Genomic DNA, 23,881 nt, shown 5'->3' on the forward strand with positions numbered 1-23,881 from the left:
CATACCATATGACTAGAGCTGTCAAAACGGGCAGCCTGGCCCTAGCGGGCTTCGGGCTTTAGCGGGCCGGGCCAAAAAGCCCGGTTGATAAAACGGGCTTGAAATATACTACCCGAGTCCGGCCCTACACGGGCCGCGGGCTAAACGGGCTGGCCCGTATTAAAAATTATATATTTTTTTTTAAAAAAAAATACTATAAAACACTACTATAATTTTTTTTATAAATAATATTTTTAATATGTTTAAATAATGTCTAGCACAAAAGTAAATTGTAAACATTTTCGTACAAACGTCGTAAACTAAAACGACGAGAAAAATGATTTTAAATAAATTAGATATGTTATGGTTATAGATATTTATATATTCGATCTTTAAAACTATAAATAACGAAATGAATAAATATAATTTTATATTACATTTATATTTGTGTTAATTCATTGAATTTTCACTTTTGTTTTTTACTTTGATAATCAACTAAGTAAATAATTATTTGAAAAATATATATAATTTATAGATTATTTTTTTATTATGCGGGCTAACGGGCTACCCGCGGCCCATTCGGGCTAGCCCTAACGGGTACCGGGCTTTTAAGGGCCGAGCTAAAAAGCCCTATTAAAATTCGGGCTCAATATTTTAGGCCCAAGCCCTATATTTATTCGGGCTAAACGGGCCGGCCCATACGGGCCGGCCTATTTTGACAGCTCTACATATGACCTAATAAGCTCAAGACAAAAAGTTATTTCTTTTTTTTTTGCAAAGGCTAAATGAGTATTGTTTTTAAAAAATTGGAGATTTTATGGTTTTTTCTACTCATTAAAAGGTTAAATATGTGAATGAATGTTGACTCAGTTGATAAGAAGTCAATTCACCCACAAGATCGCGGGATCAAATCCCACTATCAATGTGAGAACTTCTTTAGTTGATGATTCAAAACATAAGTACATCTGTAATTGCTCTTTGAAGCCTTGAGATACGTCCTAACCCTGATGAACCATTGAAGTCCAACTTAGATCATATAGATGTAAGGGTAGCAAAAACATTCTATTATCTAATCCAGAACCAATAGTAAACATGATCAATTCTAGTTGTAGAAAAATAAATCAGTCCCAAAACGGTGCGTTTAGGAGTTTTCTATCAAATAGCGCGCGTTTATAACAATTTCCAAAACGGTTTTGTTTCCCTCCAAAATCAAACCCACCCTCTTCTTCTTCTCCAACAACTTTCTCTCTCAGAAAATTCATCATCATCAAGAAAATGGAAGCTTCATCCATAACCGTTTCCTTACAGTTTCTATTACTCTTATTTTTCACCACAATTTTCTTTCCCTCTTCCTTCGCTTCTCAACAACAAGACAAGCCACCGAGTTACCTAAAAATGGTTGCAAACGCAAGCGAGTTTCCGTTAGAAGATTACTACGACTACATAATCGTCGGTGGCGGAACCGCCGGTTGTCCATTAGCCGCCACACTCTCCCAATCCCACCGCGTTCTCATCCTCGAACGCGGCGGAGTCATCCATGGAAAACTCAACCTAATGAACCAAGAAGGTTTCTTGAACACACTCTTGAGCGCTACCGCAAACAACGCCAACAACGAAGATTCACCGGCGCAATCTTTCGTTTCTGAAGACGGTGTTCTCAATGCTCGTGGCCGTGTTCTTGGTGGTAGTAGTGCGATTAACGCAGGGTTTTATAGTCGTGCTGATTGTGAATTCTTTACGAAATCTGGTCTTAATTGGGATTTGAAACTTGTGAATGAATCGTATGAATGGGTTGAACGTGAAATCGTGTTTCGTCCTGATTTGAAAACGTGGCAATCCGCTGTTCGTGATGGTCTTCTTGAAGCTGGTGTTGGTCCTTATAACGGTTTCACCTTAGATCATGCTACTGGTACCAAAATCGGTGGATCCACCTTCGATTCCCAAGGTAAACAACGTTTTTTTTTTTATTATTATATGAAGTTTTTTCATTATAATTATGTGATTCTGTTTTGGTGTTCTACATGTATAAGATTAAGTTTTGCTTTTTGATTTGGTATTACATAGTTTGATCATTGATGAAGTTCAATTTGGGGTTTTTGATGTATTCTTTCTCATAAGTAAAGCAAACCCTAGCTTTTGATTGATTAGATTATGACCTGTTTGGATAGGCAACTTAGTTGCAGCATATAGCACAACAGCTTACCAATAAGTGCTTATCTATAAGTTTGAGAAAGTTATTTTTTTAGCTAAAGATAAAATAACGATAAACTGTTTTTGTATATGTTATAAGCTGTTTTGGTGTATATTATAATTATGTGATTCTGTTTTGGTGTTCCACGTGTATAGGATTAAGTTTTGCTTTTTGATCTGGTATTACATTGTGTAATCATTGATGTTCAATTTGTGTATATGATGAAGTTTTACTTTTTGATTTGGTATTACATTGTGTACTCATTGTTGATGTTCAATTTGGGTTTTTAATGTATACTTTCTCAAAATTAAAGTACACCCACAATGTATATTATGTATGAATTGGATTTATAAAAACTAACAAAATGCTTGGGGGTGGATTTGTAATGATATTTTCTATCCTCTAGCTGTTGATTGATTAGATTAGGGCCTGTTTGGATAAACAGCTTATATCAGAAGTGCTTATTCATGATAAACGCTTATCTATAAGCTTGCGTAAGTTACTTTTATAGCAAAAGATAAAATAACGTTAAATTGTTTTTATAGCCGACATTGGAAAACTTATGAAAATAAGTTGAAAAAAAAGCTTATGAAATTTGCAATAAGCTATTTTCAAAAGTTGTACCAAACAGTTTCACAAAACTTATGTTAGTAGATAGGCGGATGCTTGCGTGCGCAAGCTTATTAGGTCTCGCACGGTGCGAGAGTTTGATAGACAGCTAGATGGCATAGTAGATAAGCTTAAGTAAGTCATTCCAAGTATGCCAAGTGGATGAATAATAATGCCAAGTTGTTAATGATCAAAGTATTCATTCCCAAGTTTCTTAATTTGATGCTCTTTCTTCTAGTCCCTTAATATTTAATTCCACCTGCTTGTATTGTAATGATATATGAATGTCTTATTTAACTGTTTTTATTCAAACTATGGTGGGTTCTGGGGCAGAAAGTCATTCTCTGTTCAAATGTATTGATTAAGAGATTAGGGTGGAACTTATGGTAGCCTTGCTAATAATATTTAATTCCGCCTGCACTTTTTTTTTTTTTAATTACATGAACTGTTGTTCAACTGGGACTAATCTCTGAATTTTCAGGTAAACGACATAGTTCTGCGGATCTTTTACGATATGCGCGACATTCCAATCTCAGAATCGCCGTTTATGCTAGCGTGGAAAGACTCCTTCTAGCATCTTCTTCATCTTCTTTTGCACCAAATTCTGCAACAGGTTCTTCTGTTATTGGTGTTCTTTATCGTGATCAAAACGGTAGATATCATCATGCGATGTTGAAAGATTTTGGTGAAGTGATACTTTCAGCAGGTGCAATTGGAAGTCCACAGCTTCTTCTTCTCAGTGGAATTGGACCTAGACCTTATCTTTCTTCATGGGGAATTCCAGTGGCACATCATTTACCTTATGTAGGTCATTTTCTATATGATAATCCACGTAATGGAATCACGATTCTACCTTCTGTTCCGCTTGAACATTCGCTTATACAAGTTGTAGGGATAACAAATTCAGGTGCTTATATAGAAGCTGCTTCTAATGTTGTTCCGTTTTTGTCACCACCGCAAACTGCTTTCATCCGTTCGAGTGCTTCTCCGCTTTATCTGACAGTTGGAACACTGATTTCAAAGATTTCAGGACCGGTTTCTGCTGGTTTTCTACGATTGGCTTCGACTGATGTTAGGTTTAATCCTATTGTTAGGTTTAATTACTTTAGCAATGGTGTTGATGTTGAGAAATGTGTTAATGGGACCAGAAAATTAGGGGATGTACTTCGGAGCAGAGCTATGAATGATTTTAAGTTTAGGAATTGGTTAGGTGTGAGGGATTTTAGGTTTATTGGACCTGCTTTGCCTAATGATCAAACGGATTATGCTGAAATGGCTGATTTTTGTAAAAGGACTGTTAGTACTATATGGCATTATCATGGTGGATGTGTTGTTGGTAGGGTTGTTAATCGTCATCTTAAGGTCATTGGAATTGATTCTCTTAGAATTGTGGATGGTTCTGTTTTTAGTGTTTCACCTGGAACTAATCCTCAGGCTACACTAATGATGCTTGGAAGGTGAGTCTTTTAGTTTCTTTTGTGTATTGATCAATTCAGTTTTGGTAGCTATATGAATTGGTGTTTGATTAATGTGGAATGAGTGATTATTAATCATGTTTTGTGATTCTATTTTGGCAGGTATTTTGGGCTGAAGATAATCAGAGAAAGGGAAGGGAAGGGTACACATGAGTTGTGACCCTGTAATTCCTGGAGTTCTGTTTTGGTGTTCGACATGTATTAGAATGTGTAAGGTGTAATCACTGTTGATGCTCAATTTAGATTTTTGATGTATACTCAAGCAAAATGAACACACACGGTATATACTATATACTGTATAGATTGGATTTGTAAAAAAAAAAATGCTTAGGGGGGTGGATTTGTAATGATAGTTTCTATCCCCTGATTGTTGATTGACTAAATAGATTTTGGATTGGTTTCTTAATTTGATGAATAATAATGCCAAGTTGCCAATGATGAAAGTATCCATTCCCAAGTTTATTACCTTCATGCTCTTTATTTTTGTGGATTAATTCCAGCTTCTTGTATTGTAATGATATGTTTGTTTTAGTTTTTGTCTTGTTTAACTGTTTTTATTCAAGCTGTGATGGGTTCTGAGGCAGAAACTCATTATTATCCATTCATCTAAAAAAATGTTGAAACAACTCTTCCTTTTAAGCATGAGCTAAACGTTTGCATCCATGTGCAGTAGCATTCCATATGTAGTAGCAAATTAAAGCAACCATCAGTCTACTTAATAATAAACTGAAAACTGAACTTAATAGCTATATTTTGTTCTGCTTGACTTGATGACATTCACACTAAAATCTATCAGTTACAATACAAATCAATTAAATAGATATAGATGATATGTAGGGTAAGTAACTGAAAAAATACATTATTCAATGTGATTTGGTCAACAGTAGTCGATTATGAAACCTACGCTCAAAAGAAGGAAGTTAGGAAAAGTAATGTACATGTATGTGGTAACCTGAGGGTCTAGCCGAACCATGTCGCTCCTTTTCTTCCTCAAAATTAAAAATTTATCAATCATAAACATTTCTATCTCATTCTCTCAATCAAGATAAAAGATTTCTCTCCATCTCCCACGAAAGTCTTCTTATTCTCTCCCCTCCAAACTCCCATAATTATAATTAGAGTCATGTTATCAAGTGTTTTAAAGATATTTATTAAATATTAAAAGATAATTAGTTTATAAGTCATAACTCAACTAATAAACACTGAAATTGTTAGACAAAATACTATTACTAACTAGGGTACAAATTCGATATCTTCCATTTATGTGTCTGAAGTTTTCAAATGGCTGACATCTCCATAAGAAGATATTGTAATAAGTGTAGATGGCGTATCCAAATCGACTTGTATAGCAGAGCAGTCCAACTGACTGATAGGTGAAGGAGTCCTGATCACAAAGTTAGCTCTTTTCTTTGCTATTATTATTCTTAAAAAGAAAATTATACTAAAGGACAAAGTTCGTGTTTGTGTTTGTGATAGTGAGTGCTAACATAACATTCGCGGTTGTTTCCACTTGATCCCAAGATCAAATCAAAGCATTTATATTTTAGTGAATAGGACAGACATAGCACAAAGATGCTAATAATTGCTTTGTGAATCTTTCGTACCCATAGCTCACATGGCCAAAACTATCATAAAGGTATAAATAAATTATCTATTATTATGATCATCTTACCAATCACCAACCCCACCTCTCCCAACAGTAAAGGACGTGAGAATCTATTACAATTATTTTTCTTATATAAAACTGATTTTGTCTAATGTCCACAAATAAATAAATTAATCTATAATTTTGTTTTTATTCTTATATTAATAAATCTTATCACATCATATTTGATCTAATGGTAAAAGTTATTAATTTAACAATAAAAATAAATTTATGCATGATGTAAAACTTGTATCATTTGTGCACTAAGCTTATAAAGATACCTTTGAAGATATTTTTATATGTGAGGTTACATTGGTGGTCCTACCATCGACTTTAGTTACTTTCTTTTTTATTGCGCACTTAAAAAATGTTTGGGCAAATTATACAACATGATTCTTAAGCAGCCTAAATATTAAACTTGAAAAAACAACAATCAATCATAATGCAATGTGATAATAATGTTGACTAATGACTGTGGATAGATATAGATGCGTTTTCAAAGGACAATAAATGAGATGCTTTTACTCCATTGGTTATGGAATCTAATCTACCACAATTTTTTAATGAGATGAACTTGAATATAGGAAATCCTCCTAAATAGGTGACTGCTACAAAATAATAACGAGTGGAGTACCATGTTTGTAGAGCCAGTTCAGAAGCTTTTAGAGTATCTAAAAAATCATCAACTTTGCTTCAATATTTATTTTCTTTTGCCACATCTCCTACACTGTCATAAACTTGGCAAATAAAATTCGAATGGTAAATAAAAATGTTAGCCATTCATTAAAAAAATATGTTGGTAATTATTGACTATGGTTAGTCATTATATTGTTATTTTTGGTAACAAAGAGGGCTTAAAGCCCAGTTAGTCATTATATCTTGATCACACTAGTAGTAGTTTCTTAAACTTTGGATTTGATAAAACTCAACAATAAAAAATTGATATTTCGTGCAAAAAAAATAATGCAAAATTGATATTTAACTTGAGAGATTTCTTTCACTTATGAAAATAATTATAAGAATTATATATTCTTCAATTATTCATGGTTTTTTCTAGATTACCTTTGAAGAATGGTGAGTAATTTACCCACCAACCAATGAAAATGAGCAATTTGTTGGTGGGGTCAAGATAGTTCATGGATACACTTAAAAATGTGCTTATGTGGCTAATGTGTATTGGTTGGGGTAATTATCCACCATTCTTTCATGGGTACCCTAGTTGTCACCATTATTCATAGACTTTTATATCATCTTAAAATTTGAAGAGGTCTCATTCAACTCTATAAGACTCACTTATAAGTTGAGAGATCGATCTAGCTCATTTATATATAAATACATTTTCACCTTTTCTCAAAAAAAGACAAATTCTACGATACACCAACATATTTGAGTGTACTGGTACACCAACCCTTTAATTTTATAGGTAAATGAGTTATTTTTTGAAGAAAAATATATATTTTTTTTCATTTATAATTATAATGATTAAATCTTATTCATCAAAAGTGTAAACAAAATATTATTTTTTTTTTAATTTTTATCGCTCATAATAGAGAGCTTTGATTATTTTATACGATAATATGTAAAAGAATTACTATGATTCTTATAAACAATGAACGATGCATTTTTCTTCTGAAATCATATTTTCTAAAATATAAATTCCGACAAATAACTATTTATTTAATAAAATTGATCGTTAGTTTATAGATTTATGAAGCAAGAGTACCGGTACACCTCAATTTACGAGTGTACCGTAGAAGTTTCCCAAAAATAAATACATTTTCACCCTATATCTCATCCCATATAAAACTTTTGATGGTATTTCTATATATTTTTATCCTCCTCTTGTTAATATTATAATTTTTTTTTTTAGATTCATTGAATAAATAATATATATGGTCTATAAAAAAAAATATTTTTTTGCATTCATTGAATAAATAATGCACCTGGTCTATAAAAAAAATATTTTTTTAGATTCATTGAATAAATAATACATCAGTTATTAAATGAATTTAATGTATTTTTTTTTTCTCTTATAAAAGATGATCTATTCTCTTACATCAACTATACAACAAAAGTCAAATATATTTAAGATTGGTCTAAATAATATTTTGTTGTTTCAATATTTTTATTGGAGTAAGAAAATCAATGCTTATTCAAATTTCCACAAAAACAAATACTAATTTAATTGTTATGTTATAGTTAGATTGAACACAAATAGCATGAGTAAAATCCTCCACCAACCACCAAAACCTCAAGTTGAAGAAAATCTCCCATTTGCCACACATCAAGTCCTTAATTATTATTGGTTTCTGTTATATATAGGAAATGCTAAATCAATGAATGCCTCAAATCACTATTCAAAATTTATATGTAAACAACACCCTTCCCTCTAAACCTTTTCTTTTTATATTGAAACAGAGCAAATTTATTCATTCAACAACAAAACAAAAAACAGAGCAACTATGTCTTCCTCTTCTTGTACCAAATCAATTCTTCCTTCACCTATCTTCTCTTCTTCATCATCAACATCTTCTGAAACCAAATCTTCAAAATCCTCTAACCTCTCATTCCTCAACTCCAACACTTTTGGAATCATACCCAACAACATTAAACTCTCTCATGCTAACTCTCAACAACGTTGTTTTATGGTCAACAGTGTTTTAAAAACTGTTGACCAAACAAAACAAACCAACAACGTTGTTTCTGTTAACGATGAAAATGAAAAACCAACGATCTTGGTCTCCGAGAAACTAGGAGAAGCAGGGCTACAAGTGTTAAGACAATTAGGAAATGTGGAATGTGCATATGATCTTTCACCAGAAGACCTATGCAAGAAGATCTCAAGCTGTGATGCTTTGATTGTGAGAAGCGGTACGAAAGTTACAAGGAAAGTGTTTGAAGCAGGGAAAGGAAAGTTGAAAGTTGTTGGTAGAGCTGGTGTTGGGATTGATAATGTGGATCTACAAGCTGCTACTGAATTTGGTTGTCTTGTTGTGAATGCTCCTACTGCTAATACTATTGCTGCTGCTGAACATGGGATTGCTCTTCTTGCTGCTATGGCTCGTAACGTTTCTCAAGCTGATGCTTCCCTTAAAGCTGGTATGGTACATTTACATGATTTATCTTGTATACTAATTTATAGATCTATGTTAGTAAATAGTTTTATACGTATAACATCTTTTATACATTGACATATATTCGATGTTGGAAGATTAATTGCTTGAGACATATGACATATCCAAAGGTTTTAAGGTTGAGATTGTGAGGTGATCTCTTGCATTGTAAAAGCAGAAAGATGGATGATTCTTGCTAGATCCATCGGTTGAAATATACATGAGATATTATTTATGAAGTAGTTATGTTATGTACACAAAAAAGTATAATTTTTAGGTGAAGAATTTACCCTAGTATAGTATGAGTATTTGTTGATAATTTTTGCAGGAAAATGGCTGAGAAGCAAGTATGTTGGAGTATCTATGGTTGGGAAAACATTAGCAATAATGGGGTTTGGAAAAGTTGGATCTGAAGTTGCAAGGCGTGCAAAAGGATTAGGAATGAATGTGATTGCTCATGACCCTTATGCTCCAGCTGATAGAGCACGTGCTGTTGGTGTGGAATTAGTTTCATTTGATCAAGCAATCACAACCGCTGATTTCATCTCACTTCACATGCCTCTCACTCCAACTACTAACAAAGTCTTCAATGACAACACTTTTGCTAAGATGAAGAATGGTGTGAGAATCATCAATGTTGCTAGAGGTGGTGTTATTGATGAAGATGCTTTAGTCAAAGCTCTTGATAGTGGAATTGTTGCTCAGGTCAACCCTTTTTTTTACTTCAAATCTACATGTAGTTGAAGCACATGAAGTCGTGATTAACAAACAATGTTCAAATTTGAAATTAATTAGTTATCTGTTAACCATTCAAATGACATTTCTATTTTGTTTGAACTTGGAGCAGGCAGCTCTTGATGTGTTCACTGAGGAGCCTCCAGCCAAAGACAGTAAGTTAGTGCAACATGAGAATGTGATTGCTACTCCTCATCTTGGAGCCAGCACCAAAGAAGCACAGGTTTGTTTTTCTTTAATATCCTACTTCCATTTGTTTTAGCTCACATTATTTCCTTACCAAGTTGTTTTTCTTACCAATTTTGACTCAATAGGAGGGTGTGGCTATTGAAATAGCAGAGGCTGTTGTTGGTGCATTGAATGGTGAACTTTCAGCAACTGCTGTCAATGCTCCTATGGTTGCTCCTGAGGTAAACAAAACAACCTCATTGTGACATTATTATGCTTTTCTCGAATAAAGACCATAGCCAGCCTCCACGAAAATCAGAATTGAATTACAAGTAGTTTAGACATTGGTCAAATTTGTGACATCTATGATTGATGTGCATTGTTCTTCTTTTTCTTCTATTTTATTTCTGTCATAACTGTTGGCAATTTCATCAGGTATTATCAGAACTGGCTCCATATGTTGTGCTAGCTGAGAAGCTAGGAAGGTTAGCTGTGCAGTTGGTATCCGGAGGAAGTGGAATCCAGTCTGTAAAAGTGGTTTACCGATCAGCCAGGGGTCCCGATGACCTTGACACTAGACTTCTTCGAGCCATGATCACAAAAGGCATCATTGAACCAATATCAAACACAATTGTCAACCTTGTAAATGCTGATTACATTGCGAAGCAAAAAGGCCTTCGCATAAGCGAGGAAAGAGTAGTGGTCGATTCGTCTCCTGAACTACCTGTTGAGTCAATCCAGATACAGATATCCAATGTGGAGTCCAAATTCGCGAGTGCTGTATCAGAGACTGGTCAGATAAGCATTGATGGAAAAGTGAAGTACGGTACACCACACCTTACATGTGTGGGATCTTTTGCTGTGGATGTGAGCTTAGAAGGGAATCTGATTTTGTGCAGACAGATTGATCAACCTGGGATGATTGGTACTGTCGGAAACATATTAGGCGAGAAAAATGTGAATGTGAGCTTTATGAGTGTTGGAAGAACATCGCGTAGGAAGAAAGCGCTTATGGCTATTGGCGTCGATGAAGAGCCAAATAAGGAAGCTCTTGAGAATATTGGAGCTGTGCCTGCTATTGAGGAGTTTGTGTTTCTCAAGCTTTAAATAGATGATTCATAAATATATGAATTTCATCTTGTGATTGTTAGAAAGTAATACTATATATATATATAGGTATTGATTGGAGAAATGAAGTTAATGAGTCTCTGATTTTAGTAGAAAGCTTGAGAAATTTGTTATGAAGTAATGGATGATAGAGTATAAATAAAACTAGCTGAAAACAAAAGCAGCTAGTAGTGTGTGACCTGTACTAAGTTTTGTATCATGGTTTTTCTAGCTTTAAATATGTACAAACTATTTGATGTTTGTCTTTTGTAATTGATGTTTTTGTTTGTGACTTTTGTTCAAAGTTGCAAAACTAATGCAATTATTTGAAAGGGAAAAGGTAGGTAAGAATCATAATGTGATGTACCAACCAAGTGGAACTAGCTCTTATAATTTCACAAGCTAGAAGCAATCCATTTGTATTCATCCTTTGATGGTTTATTTACCTATAATCTATTATGGTTAATGAATTTGTCAAACTTTTGTTGTGACTTTCTGTTTTTTTAGTTAAGCTTGTGTTATCTATTATGTTGATAAATTTACGTGTAAATGAATTGCTCATCATAAACAGATAAATTCAGTGTTCCAATTTATTATCTGTCACGGAAAAATTCAATGCTAGTTTGGAACATGTAAAAATGTAAAACAAACAGAATCCGATACTTTTTCAGTTGTTCTTTGGCTAATCAAACCTTAAAGTTTACTTTGTTCTAAATGCATTACGTAGTTCTTGGCGTGCACTAATGAGATTTGGATATTAGTGACTTCGTGGCTGGAAAAATCATGATGACTTTAAGCATATTTTATGAGAGAAAAATTAAAGAGAAATAACATATAAAATGAGATAGAACAATATAAAGAGAGATAAACATAAAGTAATAGTAACTTTTCCATCTTTACAGAACAATTTCAGCAGAGTTTTGACACTTGTAATATTTGGTATTGTTCTCTTTAAAACTCTAAGTCTTCATTTCTTTATATAGAGGTGTGAAAGAGACATTGTGAATTGCCAGCACATCAAAATAGAGTCGTTTGAAGCTTTGATCAATCACCAATGATCTTTTGCCTGATATGGTTACTGTTCTATGAAGGATCAATTTCAAATGCATTCCCATTGTGAAGGAACATCGTTGCAGGCAGAACTGTTTTTCTTGTTTTGTAGCAAAGACAAAGAACAGAGTAGTGGAGGCAGTGGTTGTACACTTCGTACAATCGTACTTTGTCAACGCTCTTTGAAGAACAAACATTCAATGCCTTCAAATCCTTTCAAATTAGCCGTTGCTTCACTTTTCGAGTCTTCTGCAATGCTTAGACGAGATTGAATCCATTGAACAACTTTTGAAGCTTTAAGTTGAATCTCCTGATGAACTGCAGCTTCTGGTGATTTTCAGCTTCTGATGAACTTGCTTCTGATGACGTCACTACTTCATGAACACTTTGTCTTCAGGAGCGCTTTGTCTTCAGGAGCAGTTTTCTTCAGACGCTTTAAGTTTTTTTTTTTTTTTTGTTGATTCCTTTGCTCTTTATTGTTCTTCCAAGACCTTTTTAAATGTCAAATTTTGTCTATAGCCTTGTACACTTGAACAACTATTAGCATATCCAATTGACAATTTTTAATACATTGTTATCATCAAAACTCTCAAGAGTTAATGTTAAACACATTTTGTTCCAACAAATTGCTTTTTTAATTTTTATTTATTTTGGGCTCGTAAACAAAATGGTAAACATCACTAAAACTCATGCATACTTTAAAGTTTCGCATTTAATTATTTTTTTGAAAGGGACATATTGGTTAATTGTTAATACGGTGATATGTGTATTAAATATTTTTTTGGTTAAGACCAATCATTTTTTTTAAAGGAAAAGACCAATTATTAATTTATTTTTTTTTGAAACAAACAATTATGATAATAATAAGTATATTCTGTTATCATACAATATATAATTATTTTCATATTTATTAATTGATATAATAACATATCATTAGGTGTGTATTGATTAAACTCTTTTAATCAAGTTTACACAATTTTCAAGTAAAAGTGGTATTCAAGTTCTTAAAAAAAAAAGTATATAGGATAAGATAAAAATTCCTTAAAAAAAAAAAGTAAAGATAAATTATTTCTCACAGTCTAAATTTTTATTTTATATAAAAAAAAAAAGATAATAGTTTTTGAAGCAAATAATAGGATAAATTATTATAGTCATTAAATGTTGCCACCACAAAAAAAAAAAAAAAAAAAAAAAGCTGGATCACAAGAAAGAAGAGAAAGAAGAGAGTGTGCATCTTGAAGTTGAAGTTGAGAAGTGTTTAGAGTAAACGAACGACACCGGATTTACTAACTGGTGAGTAGTTAGGGTTAGGGTTTCTTTGATTTGTGAATTTTGATTGATACTGATGGCAGCCAACGGCATCCACCCTTACCACCAACAATGGCCTCCCGCCGCCGCTCCTCCTCCTCCTCAACCCACCGCTATTCCTTCCCCTTCCTCCGAAGAGGTACTTCACTCTTCTATTCTATTTATTTCAAATTTCAAATCCAATCTATTATTCAATTCAATTCAATTATGCTTTTTCAGGTTCGAACCATATTTATAACGGGTCTTCCAGAAGATGTTAAAGAGAGAGAACTTCAAAACCTTTGTCGATGGTTACCTGGTTTTGAAGCTTCTCAGTTGAATTTCAAAGCTGAAAAGCCTATGGGTTTTGCTCTTTTCAATTCTCCTCATCAAGCTATTGCTGCTAAAGATATTCTTCAGGATATGCTTTTTGATCCCGAGGCTAAATCTGTTCTTCATACTGAGATGGCCAAGAAAAATCTATTTGTTAAACGAGGTCATTCAATTCTATTTCTATGCCACCTTCACTTCTGATTCAATTGTCTAGTGTCTGCCATGTGTCATTGTACCAACACATGTTATTAGACTAAATTATGGTATTGGTGATCTGTTGAAACTCCAAGGTGGAGGTTTTGTTCAATTCACCTTCACATGCTGTAATTCTGCCAAACATGCACTGTTAATTCAAACATGCACTCACATATTTCATTGTAAATTATATAAGTGTTACTTATTTTGATATTTTTGTAGGAATAGGAGCTGATGCAGTTGCTTTTGATCAAAGTAAACGGTTACGAACAGCTGGGGATTATAATCATACTGGTTACGTAACTCCGTCTCCTTTTCATCCTCCTCCACCACCTGTTTGGGGACCACATGGGTAAACTAACACAAACCTCATCTATATGCGTGTGTGTGTGTGTGTGTGATATGATATGTAAAAACAATGTCGTCAAATAGTGGCTATAGCATAGCAGAATTTGAACAAGTCGCTATTGTTTCGTGATTTGCTATTTAGTACAAAATGTTGTGAAATAGTTGCTATAGGGGATTATACCACTATTGTGCAGTGGAATTAGAAAAACCAATATTTTCCGCGATCAGCAATTGACAACATTGATAAAAAAAAATTGTTTGTTTCTCCATATTATTAACTGAAAGTTTGTTTGTTTTTATGGTCTAGATATATGGCTCCACCACCTCCTCCTCCGTATGATCCATATGCAGGCTATCCTGTTGCACAAGTACCAATGCCTGCTCCTGTGTCTATCGCACCTAGCAGTTATGTTCCAATTCAGGTGAGAATGACTTTAAACTGTTAATGCTACTTTGGTTTCACTCATCTTTTTGTCAATTGTTATATCATTATACCTTCGTGTGCAATTTTGAGCTCGTCATTTATAAAAGAGAAGGTGGAGTTTTTGAATATTCTGTTAGTTATAAGTTCTGTAATGTTTGCTTGTATATTTTTTATTTTAGTTGAAAAGGGCTTGATATTTTCTTTTGTTGGTATAATTATTACCATTTAACTGTTAGAAATTGATCAAGTAACTTATCTACTCACTAATGTGCTCATGAACTGTCCTTGAAGTCCTGAACGGGCACGGGCACGGGCACGGGCACAGCAGAGTTCTAAAATTGTATCTCAAAGTGAATATGGGAGGGGAAGCATTTGTCTTTGTTTTGTTGGATGTATTGTTGACTTAATTGCCATATTCTGCTCGGATTTAGAATCATATTTTAGAGATTTTACATCTCTATTTTAACTACCAAAGAAGGCAAGATTACAGCAACTAATACCTCTAAATTGCTGAATGAATGTTTAAATGTGTTATGTACATCCTACTGGAAAAAATATGATGTTTAAAAGGTCAAACAGAAGTATTGTTTGTTCGAAGTATATTCACAGTTGGTTTTACCTTCGTTATTATCATGCAGTGATGTTGCTCATTTATTTAATAAATGCTTTTTATACTACCGTTAATATTGTTTATCAATGATAGATAGTGAATGCAATGTGTTTACTTTAAATTTTCTGTACAGAACACTAAAGATAACCCTCCTTGCAACACCCTGTTTATTGGGAACTTAGGAGAGAACATTAATGAGGAAGAAGTGAGGGGCCTTTTCAGTGTGTATGTAAAACTTATCCTTTGACACAGGCTCTTTTGTTCAGTTTATGTAGCATTTTCTATGCCGTGTCATATATTGGATTAATCTGTTGAACTTGGCTTTGTAATGCAGACAACCTGGTTTTAAGCAAATGAAGATTATAAGGCAGGAGAGGCATACAGTTTGCTTCATTGAGTTTGAAGTCTGTAAACTTTGTTCATATTTGTGCCTTTTATTGTCTGGATCTTTTCTGATTTATGTTTACGCTAATACTTGGTATTCAATAACCTATTGCAGGATGTGAATAGTGCTACAAATGTGCACCACAATCTGCAGGGTGCTGTTATCCCAAGTTCTGGTTCAATTGGCATGCGGATACAATATCCTTTTTTATTGTTGAGCATCTTAAGCTTTGTTTTCTTGATTTTTTTCTTTCATTCATGTTCATTCTCTAATTAACCCAGCATCCGGGGTTTATGACTGGGAAATAGTAGAATACATTAGAAGTTTTTGCTTAAATGCTCGCACTTATTCCAATTTACCATGCACTTTTCTTCACTGATACTGGAACCATGAGTTTCTTTCATTTGTTTTTTCAATGCCAAAACTAAGTATCGGTAAATTCAGGCCCAAAGCTTCATATTTGTTGAATGATGATTCTTGCTTACATTTCTTATCTCTCAATGTGCATTCAACATACACTCATACTTTGCATTCAATTTGGTATAAACCTAGTTGTGATTTCTCAATTCTGTTGTAGGCAAGGAATTCTTTTGTACTTTTCTTGACTTCTTAGCAGATATTCCAAAAATCCATTTGGAAAAAGAAAAGATGGAACCTACCCTATGGCTGTTCCTGGTGCCAATGGAGCTCCAGTAGCAATGACTTATCAGTAGCTTGAAGGGGATGTACTCTGTTCTTTATGCTTCAACCAATATTACTACATTATAGGATGCATCTTGCAGCTGTTTCATGCATCCATTGATTATCAAGTCATCGCCATTATCATCACTGCTCATGTTAATGAATGCACCGTGGCATCATATACATACACTTGGCTATGTTATACTAATCAGACATGCATTTATCGGCAGCATGTGTTGGTTCCCAGATTAGTTTCATAGGTGTTTAGATGGCGTTATCATTTGTAGGAACCGTGCATGTGTCTAAATTTTGTTTGAAATGTGCTTTATGGTCATTAGACTTTTCTGTATACATTGGTATTTAGGGATGCTTATCCAAACAGGCATTGGTATCTGCTTCCAACTTTAGGTTCATGTGTTGTTTATTTGACATGACATATTATTGTGATGCTTTCTTTCTTTTCATGGCACGGCTTGACATGACATCAATGATCCATCTACCCTTTCCACTCATTACTATTGTCATTACACCACATTTTTAGCCTTCTGTTTTTCAAATTTAGTTTCTGTAAACTGGGGGCGTACTTTAGGCGATAAAATATGGTGTTATAATCGGTGATTAGAAAATTAATGGTTGAAATTGGCATAACTATGTAATTAACTATGAAGTTCGTAAAATTCATTTGTTTGATTTTTGAATCACCGAATATAACTTGTAATTTGTCTTCTAAAGTACACTCCCAAGCTTTTTAAACTACATCCACCCTGGCATTCATGACTCCATTTGATCACAACATTAATGTTAAATGCGTTGAAGTTAAAACTATTTAAAGGATTCTCCGGAGTTATATGTTGTCTAATTTATACAGGGTTGCAACATGACAAAGCTTCCTTTCATAATGGAAGGTCCATTTCTGCTACTGCCATATTGTTGCAGGTAATTTTTGTTTGCACGGGTAAGGCAAACTACCATCAAATTTGGTTGGAACGTCTGTTGGATATCAAGTGAAGCAGCCATTGAATTATAGGTGCCCTATGACTACGAATTTCTTATAAACCGAAAAATGTTAGTTTTGTGCAAGAATTGGATGTTTATACTGTCAAGTTTTATTTGTGTAGAAGATATTGGTAGGCTAATTTTAATACAACTAGAGGATAATAGAGTCATTCTGGGATCCTCATCCTGCCATCAATTTTTTTGGATAGGCAAATGTCATTCTGATAGTAGAGTCATTTGATCATCATGATTTTAAATAGGGGTGGCAAATGGATTGATTGGATGGATATGGATTTGGATCCTAATGGATGGATCAAAAAAGGTCCATTAGTTTATTACAATCCACTATTTTTTTTTCTTAAAAAAAACCATCCAGTCCATCCAATTAGAATAAAGTCCATCCAATCCATCCATTATTAGATTTTAATGGATGGATAATCCATCCGATCCATAAATCAAAGTGTATAATTTTTTTTAAAGTGTATTATTTTTTTTTATAGGTGAATTATTTTTTTTAAAGTGTATTATTTTTTGATAGGTGTATTATCAAAAAAACTTATTACGATCTCTTTTAAAAAAAAACAGTTTATTTATGCAAAACAACTTATTAGGATCTCTTTTGAAAAACAGCTTATTTATACAAAATAAATTATTATGATCTCATTTTCAAAAACAGCTTATTTAAGCAAAACAACTTATTCTGATCTCATTTTCAAAAACAACTTATTCAAAACAGCTTATTTATGCAAAACAGATTATTTCGATCTCATTTTCAGAAACAGCTTATTCAAAACAGCTTATTTATTAAAAATTGCTTATTATGATCTCATTTTCAAAAACAGCTTATTCATGCAAAACAGCTTATTTATGCAAAACAACTTATTTCGATCTCATTTTCAGAAACAACTTATTCAAAACAGCTTATTTATGCAAAATAGCTTATTATGATCTCATTTTCAAAAACTGCTTCTTCAAAACAGCTTAATTATGCAAAACAGCTTATTATGATCTCATTTTCAAAAATAGCTTATTCATGAAAAACAACTTATTTATGCAAAACAGCTTATTTATGCAAAACAGCTTATTATAAGTTGTTTCGAATATGCTGTTTGTTCTAACTCATTGTTGGCTTTCCTTTTGTAGAAAGATGGTTAAATTGTGCATCTTCTTTAATGGTTTAAGTTGCATAGCATTACTGCTCCTCTAACTAAAATATTCAAATGTAGATAGATTTGGTATGCATAGCATTAATGCTCCTCAAACTAAAATTTTCAAATGTACATGGACTTGGAAGGAGCTGACATCATGCAGAACAGTTGTTATGAAAGTTATTATTGTTGGTCGGTTAGGATTAGATTTATAATTTACTCGTGAAAAAACCACTTCTAGATAAGTACTGCACTGCTTCATTTATATATGAATATGGTACATTTTTGAATCAAATGGTATATTTTTTAATCAATTTCTAAAATGTACAAACCATATAACTGCAACTGTATTCCACACCAAATCAAACCACTGCAATTGCATTCAAATTCCAAATATAAACCTTTCAACTGTATACCAACAGCAAAATTCAAACCCAAAATCCAAATTTATGATTCCTTATCACTTGTTTAAACAATCTTGCACTTCAAAAATGGCCATGATGATGATAACAGTTAACATATAAATTAAAACAATATCAGAATCACAAACATTAACTGATAAACTGAGAAAGATTCAAATGGTAAAAAGGCCAAATTCATGAATTTTCATTAATCTCTTCCAAAGGAACAAGCTTAGATAAATATATCCACATAAACGTCATTTAACTAAACCCCTAACTAGAACTACAAAGACATTGATTCTTCAAACTAAATTTAACACAATTAACTCAAGTTTTTCAGCTAAGATTCATTCATTCATCATCAGCACCCTTGGTGTTACCACCAGCTTTCTTTGGAAGCAACAAGTTGTGAATATTGGGCATAACACCACCATTAGCAATAGTAACATCACCAAGAAGCTTGCTCAATTCTTCATCATTCCTCACAGCCAATTGAATGTGTCTTGGCACAATTCTTGTACTAACTCATACAAGATTTAGTAAGAAACAACACTGCACTAGATACCAAATTAACTGAGGGATAGATCATATAGAAATTTCAATACTCAAATCAACTTGACCTTATTTAGCAACATTAGACCATGTAGTCAACAAATCTGGACCATCTGATCTTACAGCTCATATTTCAAATTTATCTTTCACATTTGTTTACATCTGATTTACTGAACTTAAAATGTGAGACTTTCATCAATATCGGAGAATCCAGAATTATTAACACAAAACCAGGAATAGTCCCTCATGTTACTACAAAATATACTCAAAGTTGACATACATGATACACTACATGATACCAGAAGAATATGTAAATTCACACTACATGATACATGAAGTTAATCACTTTTACATGGATGATTTATCGAAGTTAATCACTTTTACATGGTTAAGTGAAAAATAAACAATCATCAGAAAATCTTCAAACGTTGTCAAACAAACAACTATGAAAACACAACAAAATCAACTAAGAAAACACAAACAACAACAATCTCAGATAACCCAATTCATAAAACGCAACAAAATCACATTACAATATAATAGAGACTCACAAAGGCACAGAAGAATCGATTTCAGATTTGAAGAGGAAGAATCGAATCGTCGGAATCGATTTCAGATTTGAGAAACAGATACTGATTTCAGTTTTGAATCGATTTCAGTTTTGAATCGATTAGGAAGTAGGAATTTGGGTTCAGTTTTTCAGATTTCAGTTTTGAATCGATTTCAGATTTGAAGAGAAATTTGGGGAAGAAATTAGGGTTCAGTTTTACTTGGGAGAAGAAATAAGCTATTCACTATTTAGCTTTTAATTTTTTTAATTGTTTGTTTTTTTGTTTTAATTTGTTATTTTTTTAATCAAATGATCCATTGGATAAAAAATAAACAATAAAAAGTGATCCATTGGATCTTTAAAATCAATTGGATGGACTAGATCCATCCATATTGTTTAATGGATGGATTGGATACAATCCATTAAAAATAAAAAATGTTTTATGGATGGATTTGATGGATTTTATAGTGAATGGATTGGATGGATATGGATTTCATGGATCTAATTGCCACTCCTAATTTTAAACTTATAAAAACTTTTTGCTTTGAACTCTTAATCTCACACACTTATTGAGTTTTATAGTGGAAATGACATTTTAATATCTAGTTTTTGGGCATTAAATGAGGGCCATAAACTGTTCTAACTTGTTTTTTAGTAATAAAATTCTTACATTGTATCAGCCAGTGTTGAATTCTTTCATTTGTTTTACAAAACAATTGAGAGTTGTTCTTATATTTAGTCGTTTGTTTCCAGTGCTTTCCTGAGCAACAATATGCACCTAGTGTCTGTCAATTCTATTCCAGCCTTTACTGTGTCAATGCAAAATTTTATTCCAATGACGACTGGGTAATAGTCATGTGTTTGCCTAATTGTGAAAGAAGGTAGGTTTCAATTATTTATTCTTTGGAATCATTTCCCTTTAATCGAAAGGTTTTATGACAAGTTTTTTAAAATAATTTCCAAGTCAATTCAATTTAAAGTATAGGCATGCAATACGTCTAAACTATGTCTTGAAAGTGGTCGTATTCTTGCAAATGTTTTTTTTTTCTTCCCAACATTTTATCTTACATTAGTGAATGGTTAATTACTCAAATTGTCTGAAAAATAATTAACGTTTTGACAACATAAAATAATCAAAACTATTCTTTTAAAACAATCACAGTATATACATTTGACGAGGACCAATGCAATATAATATAAGTTTGTAGAGTCGTGACTACGAAAAATGCAAACTAGTTATGTATATTTTATCTCCCAAGTCCCAATTGAACTGAACTTGACTTTGATATAGTAGGGCAAATTACACTCTCTTTCGGTAAGATTTACTTAAAAAACACAAAACTCTAAATTTTGTAAGCAAGCACTAGCCTCCCATTTTGTTCACTGTCAACTCCATTTTCACCAAACGTTTGTCCTTTTAGGTTTAGAGTAAAGTCTTGCTTTGATAAAAATAACTTATTTGTAAGCACTTATATTTTATTCTCAAGCACGTATGATACAGGTAAACACTTAATTAAGTTGTTGTTTATCTGAAGATCGCCTAAATATATAAGATGGTTGAACACTCATTAGACAATGTTGATTACCAGAACAGGTCAGTGTGAAACGACATTAGAGGCTATTAAAGAAAGGAGCGAAGTTGTAACAATACAGCCACCTCAAACGCCACTAGCTGTTCCTTTTGATTTTGAACTAAGGGTTGTGTTGGAGAGAGAAGTTACAACCTTATATGGAGAGTGTTAATGTAAAATAAATGTTAGATCCTATGAGCTCCTAATGTGGAAGCATTTTCTTACCCCCAAAGACTTATAGAGTCATTCATTGGGAAAATATTCATACATCCTATTCCATAAGAAAAATTATTCATTTTTGTAAGTTACTCCCTCCGTCCCTATATATAAGACCCTTTTGTCAAAATCACGGGAATTAAGATAGTAGATATTTGTATTAAAGTTGTTTGTAATCACTATTGTTTTTACAATTTTATCCTTTAAGAAAAATGTTAGTTTATGTTTTCAACATGTTATTTATTGTTGATCGAAGAAAAAGATGTATAATAAATAGGGGCATATATGTAAAGAAATAATTAATGTAGTTGAAAATAACAAAGGGGTCTTATAAAAAGGGATAAAAAAAATTCTCAAAAGGGTCTTATAATTAGAGACGGAGAGACTATATCATTTTCAATTACCACAAACATTCCAATTGCAATTTTATTTTGTAGCAGAATGATGGCAATGCAGTGAGTGGGTGACCAAGTAACGAAACTTTTAATGATTGAAAGTTAGTTAGAGAAACAATGCTCATAAATACATTAGCATATATGATTAAAAGATAATGAATGGCATGATTGTACTATGGTAAATTCTATCGTACATCCAATATATTTGAGTGTATCGGTACACCCATTCTTTAAATTAGTAGTTAAATAAGTTGTTTTTTGAAGAAAAATATTATTTTTTATCATTTATAATTATAATAACTAAATCTTATTCATCAAAAATGTCAACAAAATAAAATTATTATTTTTTGAATTTTTATCACTCATAATCGAGAACATTCATTATTTTTTTATGATAATATGTAAAAAAAAATTACTATAATTCTTATAAACAATGAAATGATGTTTTTTCTTATGAGATGATGTTCTATAAAATATAAATTTTGACAAATAGCTACTTATTACATAAAAAATGATCGTTAATTATAAAATTATTGTGAGTGTACCGTAGAAGTTCCCATTATTTATACTGATACTTACCAAACTAATTTCATAATTTGTTTTTTGTTAAAGCACACAACTGAAGAAGTAATTGAATTGGAAATATTGCAAAAGTACCCAAGTTCGATCCATATATAGAACGATGATTTACGTAATTTCCTCCAAATTCAACTCCTCCCATATTAAAATCGTCATACCTTTTGCGTCTTAAAGTCGCTGAATGCCAATCAAGGTAACCACACCATGTTGCCTCCGATCAACCTTGGTCGGGGGATTGGACATGTCCTCATGGTTAATTTAAATGTATCTGGCTTCTTTGTAATCTTCTTCGAGACGCATAACTAAGTAAATATTCCGATAAGTAACATAGAGGACATTACACAACAAGTGTTTTTCCTTATGAAGTATGTGACACAAACCACTTTCTCATTGCCACTTCTGCGCAAGTGTTACGGTTTTGCATCAGCGTAACAATAGAGCGTCCTACTCCTTCCCCACTTTTCAGATGTTTGTTTATTTTCCTGATAAGACTATAGTCTTCACCAACAATGCAACTTTATGTCAATCCTAATTCTTATGCAACTTATGTCTAAAAGTTCATGACTTTCTTCAAAAAAAAGTTCATGACAATTCCAAATTCTTTTTTGTTTTGGTCATCTCAAAAGAGGTTGATATTATGTCAATCCTCTTTTAGTTTGGTCATTATAATTCTCAAAGTCGATAACTATACGCCAAATCCTCTTTCTATTTTGATTTGGTCTTTGCAAATTTTAAAGTTGTAGTTACGCCAAATCCTCTTTTAGTTTGGTCATCACAAAAATATCAATGTCTATGATTATTCGAATCTTCTTTTGTTTTGATCATCACAAATTAAAAGAAAACAAATTTATCTCAATCGACTTTTTGCATGCAATATCACTTTCATTCGTTAAATCATCAATATCTTTTTTTTTAATTTTTTTATTATCAAAATTCATCACAAAAACTGTTTCTTAAAAATCAACAAACACATAAATATTTCTTGAATTATGTAGTTTTGAATTCTTGATCGCAAGGGAGATACGTAGGAGCAAGAGATCACTCTTGACGAATACAATAATAATAATTATTCCTTCTACTTAAAAACAAAACATTTTCACCTAAAATAAATCAATTTTAATTCCCATAATAATAAGGG

General features: G+C 32.6%; 3 protein-coding genes and 1 long non-coding RNA gene across 5 annotated transcripts; all 4 read left to right on the top strand.

Moving 5' to 3' along the window:
- Positions 1–1,203: 1,203 nt before the first annotated feature.
- On the top strand, positions 1,204–4,681 carry LOC11434866 ((R)-mandelonitrile lyase-like). The gene is made up of 3 exons (XM_003604090.4): positions 1,204–1,924; positions 3,261–4,236; positions 4,357–4,681. Exons 1-3 carry the CDS (start codon positions 1,255–1,257, stop codon positions 4,412–4,414), a joined length of 1,704 nt encoding a protein of 567 aa, XP_003604138.1. The 5' UTR covers positions 1,204–1,254; the 3' UTR covers positions 4,415–4,681.
- Positions 4,682–8,141: 3,460 nt separating this feature from the next.
- On the top strand, positions 8,142–11,501 carry LOC11434383 (D-3-phosphoglycerate dehydrogenase 2, chloroplastic). Its single transcript, XM_003604092.4, has 5 exons — positions 8,142–8,998; positions 9,341–9,717; positions 9,860–9,970; positions 10,062–10,157; positions 10,351–11,501. Exons 1-5 carry the CDS (start codon positions 8,362–8,364, stop codon positions 11,020–11,022), a joined length of 1,893 nt encoding a protein of 630 aa, XP_003604140.1. The 5' UTR covers positions 8,142–8,361; the 3' UTR covers positions 11,023–11,501.
- Positions 11,502–13,238: 1,737 nt separating this feature from the next.
- Positions 13,239–16,847, top strand: LOC11419461 (RNA-binding protein, mRNA-processing factor 2a). 2 transcript variants are annotated; one of them, XM_024782571.2, is made up of 8 exons: positions 13,239–13,519; positions 13,600–13,855; positions 14,116–14,239; positions 14,543–14,657; positions 15,403–15,494; positions 15,604–15,673; positions 15,769–15,851; positions 16,271–16,847. In XM_024782571.2, exons 1-8 carry the CDS (start codon positions 13,418–13,420, stop codon positions 16,365–16,367), a joined length of 939 nt encoding a protein of 312 aa, XP_024638339.1. In that variant the 5' UTR covers positions 13,239–13,417; the 3' UTR covers positions 16,368–16,847. The 2 variants fall into 2 exon arrangements, with proteins under 2 accessions (XP_024638339.1, XP_024638338.1); XM_024782570.2 differs by having other exon boundaries at positions 13,240–13,519; positions 14,110–14,239.
- A 3,659-nt stretch (positions 16,848–20,506) lies between these two features.
- LOC120580193 (uncharacterized) lies at positions 20,507–21,857 on the top strand. The gene is made up of 2 exons (XR_005645880.1): positions 20,507–20,863; positions 21,572–21,857. It is a non-coding gene; the product is annotated as an uncharacterized lncRNA (long non-coding RNA).
- The last annotated feature ends 2,024 nt before the right edge of the window (positions 21,858–23,881 follow it).

This window comes from Medicago truncatula, chromosome 4 (genome assembly GCF_003473485.1).
Source record: "Medicago truncatula cultivar Jemalong A17 chromosome 4, MtrunA17r5.0-ANR, whole genome shotgun sequence".
Lineage (NCBI taxonomy): Eukaryota > Viridiplantae > Streptophyta > Magnoliopsida > Fabales > Fabaceae > Medicago > Medicago truncatula.